This window comes from Chlorocebus sabaeus, chromosome X, assembly GCF_047675955.1.
Source record: "Chlorocebus sabaeus isolate Y175 chromosome X, mChlSab1.0.hap1, whole genome shotgun sequence".
NCBI classification, from domain to species: Eukaryota; Metazoa; Chordata; class Mammalia; order Primates; family Cercopithecidae; genus Chlorocebus; species Chlorocebus sabaeus.
The window spans coordinates 42,041,019-42,051,628 of NC_132933.1; the positions used below are offsets into that span (position 1 = coordinate 42,041,019).

The 10,610-nt window shown below is 40.1% G+C and overlaps 1 protein-coding gene across 6 annotated transcripts in view; it reads left to right on the top strand.

Moving 5' to 3' along the window:
• DCX (doublecortin) overlaps positions 1–9,400 on the top strand; it is a 119,468-nt gene extending 110,068 nt beyond the window's left edge. For all 6 annotated transcript variants that reach the window (XM_007992584.3, XM_007992588.3, XM_007992586.3 and 3 more), the window contains one exon: positions 1,389–9,400. In XM_007992584.3, the coding sequence (XP_007990775.1) occupies positions 1,389–1,445 (57 nt within the window). In that variant the 3' untranslated portion in view covers positions 1,446–9,400. The remainder of the gene's footprint in view (positions 1–1,388) is intronic.
• Positions 9,401–10,610: the final 1,210 nt, after the last annotated feature.

Sequence of the window (10,610 nt, forward strand, 5' to 3'; positions counted from 1 at the left end):
AGAAAAAAAAAGAAAAAAAGAAAAAAAAAGTTTCTTGACCTAAACCTCATATCATATGCAAAAATTAAAAATGGATTATAAGCAAAGAATTCTTAGACTTGACAACAAAAGTAAAATCCATAAAATAAAAACTGATAAATTGGGTAAATTTGACTTCAAAAATTAAAAATGTTTGCTCTGCCAAAGACCATGCAAAAGATGTGAAGGTGTAAAAAGACAAGATACAGACTGGGAGAAAATATTTGCAACCCAATATCTAATTAAAGGCTTACTTGGAGAATATAAAATAACTGTTAAAACTTAGCAGTAAGAAAAAATCTAATTCAGAAATGAATAAAATCATGAAGAAACATTTAATTGAGGAAGAAATATAGATGAAAACTAAGCACATGAAAGGATGTTAAACATTATTAGCCATCAGGGTAATGCAAATTATAACCACAATGAGATGTCACTACAAATCCACAAGAATGGCTAAAATGAAAAATGGTAAAAACATCAAATACTGGAGAGAATGTGGAGAAACTGAACTAGTAATACTTTGCTGGCAGGAGGTGAGACTGTAAATGGTATAGCCACACTGGAAAGCAATATGGCATTCCTTACGAAACTGAAAATGGAATTACCATATGACTCAGCAATTTTAGTCCTGGGTGTCTGTCCCAGAGAAATGAAAATGTATGATCACACAAAAACATGTACAGTACAGGAATGTTTACAGCAGCTTTATTTGCAATAGCCCAAAACTTGAATCATTCAACGTGTGCTTCAACAGGTGAATGGCTAAACAAACTGTGGTACATCTACACCATATAATACTACTCAGCAATATAAAGGAGCAAATTATCGATACATATAATGGCTTACACAAGTCTCTGAGGAATTATGCTGAATGTAAATGGCCAATCACAAATGGTTATATACTGTATGGTTTCATTCATATGATATTCTTGAAATTCCAAAATTACAGAGACAGGAAACAGATTCTTTGTTGCCAGGGCTCAGGGAAGAGGGGAAGATTGGATGGAGCTCTAATGGGGTAGCACAAGGGAGCTTGTGCTGAAGGTACAGTTCTGTATCTTGACTGTGGCGATGGTCACACAAATATACACACATGATAAAATTGCATAGTACTCTATACACACACACATACACACTCCACACACAAATGATTGCATGTTAAAATGCAAGATGGTACCATTAGGGAAAATTGATTGAAGGGTACATTGGTACAAGGGTACCTCCCTGTACATTTTTTCAACTTCCTATGAATCTATAACTATTACATTGTAAAAATTAAAGAAAGTATTAATAAAAACAAAACAGCCATTCCAGAGCTCAAGATATCAAGAAAAAGAGAATTAACTTTGTCTCTTCTCTTCTTATAGGACCTGTACCTGCCTCTGTCCTTGGATGACTCAGACTCGCTTGGCGATTCCATGTAAAGGAGGGGAGAGTGCTCAGAGTCCAGAGTACAACTCCAAACCTATCATTGTAGTAGGGTACTTCTGCTCAAGTGTCCAACAGGGCTATTGGTGCTTTCAAGTTTTTATTTTGTTGTTGTTGTTATTTTGAAAAAAACACTCTAATATGTTCAGTTTATTTTCCTGTGATTTCTCCTCTGGGCCACTGATCCACAGTTACCAATTATGAGAGATAGATTGATAACCATCTTTTGGGGCAACCTTCCAGGGATACAAAATGTGCTAGTCCATGACCTTTCGATGGAAAGCTTAGGTGCCTGCGTTATTTTTGCCCTGTCTCATTTTGCCCATACAGTCTTCCTTCTGTAGAGGGCTGTTTACATATACAGCACTTAAAATGTTTGTGTGGGGGAAAAAACTCATTGGCAGATCCAAGAATGACTTTGTCAAAACACAAGTGCCCCTTTTCTCTGGATCTCAAGAATGGTGAATGACCCTGGAAGGACAGCAAGGCAGCTCCCCAGCCTCACTCTTCACTCCTGATTGAGGCCCGGGTTTGTTGTCCAGCACCAATTCTGGCTGTCAATGGGGAGAAATAACCAGCAACTTATAATTGTGACACCAGATGCTTAGGATCCTGGTGCTGGGTTAGCTAAGAGAATAGGCAGAATTGGAAAATACTGCAGACATTTTGGAAGAGTTTATAAAGCACAGTGAATTCCTGGTCAATCTCTCCACTGAGGCAATTTGGAATCAATAAGCAATTGATAAGAGTTTGGAGTAAGGGACTTCATATACCTGATTCCTCTAGGAGGCTGTCTAACATACCACATGATTACATGAACTGTATGGTATCCATCTATCTCTGTTCTATTGAATGCCTTGTTAACAGCCAACACTGAAAACACTGTGAGAATTTGTTTTCAGGTCTGACACCTTTCAGTCTCTTTTTATAGCAAGAAATCAATATCCTTTTTATAAAAACTCATGTCTGTATTTCAGGAGCAAACTCTTCAGGCTCCTTTTTTATAAACTGGTGATTTTTCTTTTGTCTAAAAAACTCATGAAGAAAATTTACCAAAAAAAAGCAGAAGAATAATGTAGTTTAGAAATTATGCTGTCACTGCCAAACAGTAACCTCCAGGAGAAAACAAAATGAATAGCAGAGGCCAATTCAATAGAATCAGTTTTTTGATAGCTTTTTAGCAGTTATGCTTGCATTAATAATTTCAATGTGGACCAGACATTCTAATTATATTTTAAATGAAATGTTACAGCATATTTTAAGCAACTCTTTTTATCTATAATCCTAATATTTCATACTGAAGACACAGAAATCTTTCACTTGTCTTTAACATTAGAAAGGATTTCTCTTTACTAAGGACTGATCATTTGAAATAGTTTTCAGTCTTTTGAGATACAGGTTTATAATACTGCTTTTTTTTCTGTAATTGTAGCCCATAATGGCAAAGACAACTAAATTTAAGTGAAGGTCATGCATGCCAATTCTGTGTTTGCTTTTAGCAGATATGAAGATTTCCTTATTTCTTTGTAATTGTGCAGATATTTTGAAAGGCACAGCATTCAAAGCCAAGCTGCTGTTTGGCTACTGAATGGTTTGCAGTTGTTCCTCCACTCTAAATGGAATGAGCTTGCTCTGTGTGTGTGTGGTGGTGGTGGGAGGGGGTGGTACATGTGTGTATATGTGTGCATCTGCAGTTGCTTCAAAATTAGGAAATACTACAGGACATCCCTGTAATGGATTGGTGGTAACTTGGTGGCACTGCTGATGTGCACTGTGTAGGGGGAACCTAGTGGTGGTAGGGGTAGCTCAGATGCTCCTAGACAAGTTTCAGATGTCTGTAGCTACCAGAAACATTTTTGGTTCAGGAGAAGTGAGATGATGGTACTACTGGTTTCTGGTGAAATTGGTCATTGAAGAACCCCAAATGATGAGGATCTCTTTTTGCCCCTCTCCTTTATTTGTAGACCCATTCAAAACCATTAATAAATTCACTTTACTCAGTCCCTATTTCTTTCTAGAAGCTCAGGGTTTTCTTAGTGCCTCCCAGAACATTTTGTAGTTAATTGGGAAAAAGTGATACTTGGATTAGGGGGTGTGGGAATAAAGAATGGTGGGAGGCCTGATTTTAAACTTCAGGCCAAAGCCCCCCAGTGACTCCACCCATAGTCTCACTTTAGGTCTCATTTAGTCCAACACCTTTATTTTAAGATGAGGAAATGGAGGCTGGTAAAGAGCAGGACCAGAGGAAGAATCCAGATTTCCTTATGCTTGGGCCTCACACTAGCTCTCTGAGCATTTCTTTGATTGCAGTATATGTACTACTAGAAAATACTAAATAGACATATTTTCTTTAGGATAACCTTGGAACCAACAATCTTCAATAACAGTAGTACATTTTCCATCTTACTTTTAATTGAGTATAAGGAAATGTTTCTTTATGGCCATTTTGGAGGGGGCAAGGGATGGGGCTTGGCATAGTCCAAAATTCATCTCCAATAATTAATTGCATTTTAAATTGGCCCACTTTCAAGGCAAATTTTTTTGTGTGTCTGTAACTGAGCTCCTCCACCCCGTCATTCTCTCCCGATTTTACCCAATCCAATTTTACCACTCAAGTTCCATTGTGTTAATTTCCGCACAGTCAGCAAACATCATGTCAGCAAGCATTTGCCACCACTCCCTATACTTCTCCCTCCCTTTTACACACACACACACACACACACACACACACACACACACACACACAATCCATCTCTTGCTTGTTCCTACCTCCTGATTTTTCTTCCCCACAGAAATAGAAATAGGGACAAAGAAGGGGAAAATGTATATATTGGGGCTGGGCTGAACAACTAACTTCATAAGTAGTGTTAACTAGGGGTAATTTGAGAGAAAAGCTCCTTTTCTCTTCACTGTTTTGGAAAGGATAGCCATTAGCATGACTGCTTTGTGTCCTTATGGACTTTAGTATTAGCCTAGATTGAATCATAGTGTTTTCTAGCTGGAAGGAACCTTAAGATCACATCATCTACTCCTCTACTCCAAATTTCTCATTCTTCAGGCCAGGAAACTGAGACACAGAGGTAAAGTAATTTCCCCAAGGTCACACAGCTGGCTGGGGCAGGATTGGGATTAGAACCCACACCTCCTGGCTCTTATTCTAGGGCCTTTTCCCCCTAAGCAGTATTGGCTTCCACTAGGCCCCTGAGAGTTATTTCCCAGGGTCATGTTGCATCTTGGAGCCACATGCTGCTGCCCTGATGTCAGTGGGAAATCCACCCAGCAACCTAATACAACCCCTTTTCCCTGCATTCACATGGTTCCCATCCACATGGGTTGCAGACGTCCTCAAAGAGAGTGAGGCATTGAGGGCCAATAGGAGCAATGGGGTCCCTGGCCTTGTCCATCTGATTCAGGAGATCACTGCTCCATCTTGAGGAGCCCTCTGAATAGGCCCCCCTGAATGCTTGCCTTGCCCAAATGGAATGGAGGAAGACTGATTTTCACTGTCAGTTCACCTTGTGTCATCTCATAATGGTTGGTCTTTCCAGGCTGAGGGAAATGTTTCTTGTTTCCAGAGTAGAGAAAGAAAGAGTGGAACAATAGCTTTGTTCATCCTAACTTTCTGAGATGGCTTTTCAACATTTAAAAAAACTAGTGTGGCTACCATTCACTGGCAATGATTTCTTTTAGAATATGGGAGTGAGATGAGCTAGAGAAAATAACCTGGTCTTGCTGTGGTTGCCCTCATCCACAATGTCCCCAAAGCCATCCTGCTCTGATGAGGACAGTTTCCAAGTATAAGCAAGGGGCTTTGTGACAAAAATGTACCCTGGTTGATGTTAAATATTGGCTCCTGTGTTTGCACCAAAATAGCAAGCTGTGTATTCTATACACTCTTCCCATCTTCTTGTGTACACTGCTCCTGTGGCCTTCCACAGCAGAAACCAGGGCAAAAGGGTCAAAAACATGTGGTTTTCCTTGCCGCAAGGCTCTTCCTGGGGATTAAGGGAGTATTTATTAGTGCAGTTTTAGAGTCCTCCTTCTGGGCTTATCCCACTCCTCAGGTACTTCTCTTTCCTTCCTCCTTCTCCTCCCCAGTCACAAGTAACCAAGGAACCTGAAAGTGGATGTGTAGCTATTTGAAGAAGGCAAGGAACCCTGAGATTCTTCTTTGAATCATCTAGTCCAAGTCCTAGACCAGTGATCGGTGCTTACCTCAAACAAAATTTTGTCTGTGTTCCTAATCCCTTCAATACTCTGGGTACAGATGCTCCCAATCACCCTGCACATTTGATTCTAAATGACTTTTATTTTTAAAAAATCCATATCCCTAGGACAGGAGAACAGGATGCCTATATCCCCAAAATGAGCTCCAGGACACTCATGGGAATGTTCCCAAAGATCAACCCACCTCAGAAACATCTGTGCCAAGAGACTTCCCCAGATAGAAACACTGGGACAGTGTGGTTTGAACAACTTCTTTTATGGTGGTCCAGTTTGCTATGGAAATAAAGGGCATTGGTTTTTTTAAAAGGTGATTGGAACCTGTCCTTGGCCACACAGGGCCACTTGGATCCATTTCCAGGCCTTACTCATGTATTGCCTTCACTGAATCAAGGGCTTTGACTTTAAGTCCCAGACTGGTCTCCCAAGGGAACCATAAGTGTTTTGGAGTTCATCTGGGGTGGAGCATGAGAATGTTGCCCCATCTATCTCTTCAGGAAAAGGTGCCTTCCCTCCCTTTCTCCTAAAGACTGGTCCCCAGAATTTGTTTTCATCTCTAAAAGTCTAGTATGGTCTTTACACCCAGCCTCTTAGTGTTGCTTTCTGCTTTGTTCCTTTGTTAAGGATCTACGCAGACCTCCCACTTTGGCTTAGCTAGAGTGACATTGGCTATAATTTGACAAGACTAACTGTTTTTTTTTTTTTTTTTTTTTTTTTTTTTTTTTTTTTTTTTGACAGAGTCTCCCTCTGTCACCTAGGCTGGAGTGCAGTGGCACAATCTTGTCTCACTGCAATCTTCACCCTTCACCTCCCAGGTTGAAGTAATTCTCCTGCCTCAGTCTCCCGAGTAGCTGGGATTACAGGCACATGCCACCAAATCTGGCTTTTAAAAAAATTTTTAGTAGAGATGGGGTTTCACCATGTTGGCCAAACTGGTCTTGAACTCCTGGCCTCAAATCATCTGCCCACCTTGGCCTCTGAAAGTGCTGGGATTACAGGCATGAGCCACCATGCCCAGCCAACAAGACTAATTTTTTTATCACTTGGTTTATTGGCTTCAACATCTTCTGGAATCAGAGGTGATTTTTTTCTTACCTTGGTTGCCTGAGACTAGGGGAGTACAGAATTCCAGTTGGGAATTAAGGCATCTTTCTGCTCCTGATCAGAAGGGCAGGTTAGTTGGGAGAGGTCAGATGGCACAACAGAAGTCACCTTGTAAGTAAGGCAAAGACTTGAAGGCATTAGCATTTCTCATTACTAGGTCAATAACCTGAGGGAATCAATGGCTTTTTGCCACTCTACCTCTTGTGTGTCTCTTTAACTTTTCTTCCTCTGTCTGGTTTCCTCTATTCTCAGTTTATACTCTATGTTATCATTCTCTCTTTCCACAATATAAACATCCATCCTTTGTCCTGTGCAATTCTCTCTCTCCCCTTATTATATTTATTTGTACTTTTTCCTTCCTCCCTGTCGAGACATTGGGCATGTGCCTCTTCTTAGCCTGTGATTTCGCCTTGGGACTGCTGATAAATTATTTCCGGATTCAATCAGCCCTGGTCCTACCCCAGTCCAATCAGAAGTATGTTGGTGGGAATCAACCTGATCCTGGCCCTTTCTTCTTCTCCATTTTCATTCTTAATCCCTCTCCGCAGATCTTTACAAGCAGTTTCCTTATAGCTCATGTATCTTTAGGTCTTTGCCTTCCAAGCACTGTACAGAATACTTTGTGTTTCCTTTTTGTCTGCCATTTTGTGGAGCAGTGAAGCGTGCTCAGAGACATAATCAGCTGAAGAGAAAAAATCCAGCCATGGATTTATATCAGCTAAATACTAATAATTGATTTTGTTTGATTTGCCCATAATTTTTAAAGCTGCAATATAATATAATGAGGGACCACAGGTAATTTCTCCTGTCATTTGTTTCGGCTAGATGGGGGTGGGGGAGTAATTGCTTAAAGTTTTACCATTACACATTAAACTCTCTATAAATAATCTTGTTTGGGGCTTGCTGTTGAGTTTTTTTAACTAAACTGGTAGGCAATTGGAGTTGATTTAAATGAAAAGATTATTTAACAAATCTATACTATAAAAAGAGACATTCGCTTAATTGAAATGTATTTTTTCCTTCTATTACTAGAGTCACCTAAACATTTACTCTTGACACCAACTGTTCATGATACTGAATAGACAGTCCATATAAGAGAAATTAGTGGATCTAAAGAAGCCAGCTTGTAGGTGTTAATTTATTAAACAGAGTGCAAAGCCCTTGGAAATGTCACTGCTTTGCAATACCATATGGAATGCCAAAATTCACAATGACTTTTCTTTATAAGTTATCCGAAAGGGGTTTGAACAAGTAAGAGGTTATGCCAAAATGTATCCAATGTATGGTCCTGTAATATATTGCAGCTTGAAGCCAATGATCCCTTATGACTTGTATACAACTAATGCATGTTTTGATTGAATTTTGCATTTCCCATGTGTGGTAAGTTCTTTAAAATGTTTTTGATCACCTTTTTGTGCCATTAAACTTGTACAGAAAATGCTTTTATGGCCATTTTCAAAGGGAGAAAGTTTAAAATGGAAACAGCCCACCCTTTCTGCCCTATAGCTGTAGTTAGAATTGAGTAACTGTAGCAAAACAGCTGTAATTGGTGGTTGTAGTGTTAGAGGTGTTAGCTTGCTAGTGACTAGCTTTGGAGAGTAAATGCATGGTATTGTACATCGCATTTCTTAAATAACTCATTTTAACCTCTGAAAAGAATATATTCTTCTTTGTAGTCCTTTTTCCCACCCCCCTTGCCCTCTCCCTCTCTCTGCTCCCAGGTGTCTTACAGTTGTAAATATCTGATTTGAGGCCCAATAATTCTAGCCAAGTAAAGTCAGCAAACAACAAACAAATCAAAATGTGGGGAAAAGGCATTTCTCAACCATCTCTCAGTAGTTATTAATCATTTCTTAAGGAATGGCATTGTGATCAAAGACTCAACTTTACGTAAAAATCAGTGGTAAATTGGGATTGTATTTGGCCATTTGATTACATTTCAGGATTGAACAGTTTTCAGAATCACACGTAATCCAAAGACAGTAGGTAGTGATGTTTCTTATCCCTGCAGCTGTTTTGAGGTACTTAGGGACCTCAGAAGACTCTGCTTGACGGATGACCAATAATTATTTGAAAAAAAAGAAAAAATGAGAGAAATACAATAGATATTTAAGAATTATAGCCACCTATTTAGAATAGTTATAGCCAGAAAAAAAAAAAACAAGGGCATGAGTTCAAATGCATTACTATCAGTGTCCCAGGCAATACCTAATCTACTCTGAGATTGTGATTCAAAAGCAGTATTTCAAGAGGCATTCTCCTTTTTGGTTTGCTGACCCCACTTGGACTGGTAGGTTTGGTGAGGCCCCCATAAATCAGCTGGAGCAGACCCTTTTCAACTCCTGTGCCTGCAACATCCCTCTTCCCCTACCCCCTCCACAATTCAGTGAGGGCTTTCTTGGGTCAGAGGACTTCAAGGTTGTCTAGAGAAGTTCGCCATGTGTGTAAGGTGCTGTGAACTGTGAGTGCTGAAGATTCGCAGCATTCAATACCAGGCAGCCAAAGAGCTGCTCTTGCAATCATTTTGGCTCTCAAGCTCTGTTCTTCATCGCATTCTCATTTCTGTGTACATTTGCAAGATGTGTGTAATGTCATTTTCCAAAAATAAAATTTGATTTCAATATTTCTGGCTGACATTCTTTTTTTAAAAAACAAAAACAAAAAACATTGAACCAATAATCATATAACCGCAAAATGTCCAAGCTGGCAGGAAACTTAGACATTATTTTGTCCAACCTCTTAATTTTATACATGAGGAAGCTGAGAGTCAATGTATGGTAGAAACACCATAATTATCGGTACAGCACATTTACAAAAAATCAGATCTCAGATCTCCCTCTAGAGTTGAGCAGGAATAAAGTGACCTCCTTTTATGCATAAGATGCTTTGGCTAATGTCAGCCTGTGTCATCAGGTGGTGACTTCTAGTACCAAGTTTTCAGAGGCCCAAGAAAGACTCCATGTCTTCCAAAATACCTCTACCTGTTGCTTGCAATTTCTTTAACAGTGTGGCTATTCTTCTTCACACTGTTCTACACTCTCTACTCTTCACACTGTTCTACACTCTCTGCGAGAAGAAACATATAACTATCTTATTTACCCTCAGACACAAATGACTGTTGTTTCTCAGATCAGGTTTTAATGGGATAAAGAACACAAAGCACTGGGTTTGGGAAGAGGTTGACGGAGAGGGAAGGAGAAAAGGACGTAAAAAACAGGAGGCTGAGGCTGGGTGCGGTGGCTCACACCTGTAATCCCAGCACTTTGGGAGGCCAAGGCAAGCAGATCATCTGATGTCAGGAGTTTGAGACCAGCCTGGCCATCATGGTGAAACCCCATCTCTACTAAAAATACAAAAATTAGCTGGGTGTGGTGGCGCACACCTGTAATCTCAGCTACTCGGTAGGCTGAGGCAGGAGAATCACTTGAACCCAGAAGGCAGAGGTTGCAGTGAGCCGAGTCGGTGCCACTGCATACCAGCCTGGGTGACAGAGCGAGACTCCATCTCAAAACAAACAAACAAAAAAACAAACAAACACAAGAGGCTGAGATTCTAGGAAACAGTTTGAGCAACATCACAATTATGTGAGGGCCAACTCTGCAGCTGTCAGCTGACCTGTGTTCAGAGAAGCAATGATGTCAGCTTCCCCTAGGCACTCCCAAGGACCAAGATGATTATGGATTCTTCATCTAAGCAGTATTTTACCAACTGGCTCCATGACCATCACACTGGTGGAGACAAAGAAAGTAGATGAAAATGGGACTTCTTGGTGTTTCTAATCCAAAGAAAAGTTGGATACAACAATCAGACTGGCTAGGCCTCTTGCTGACAGA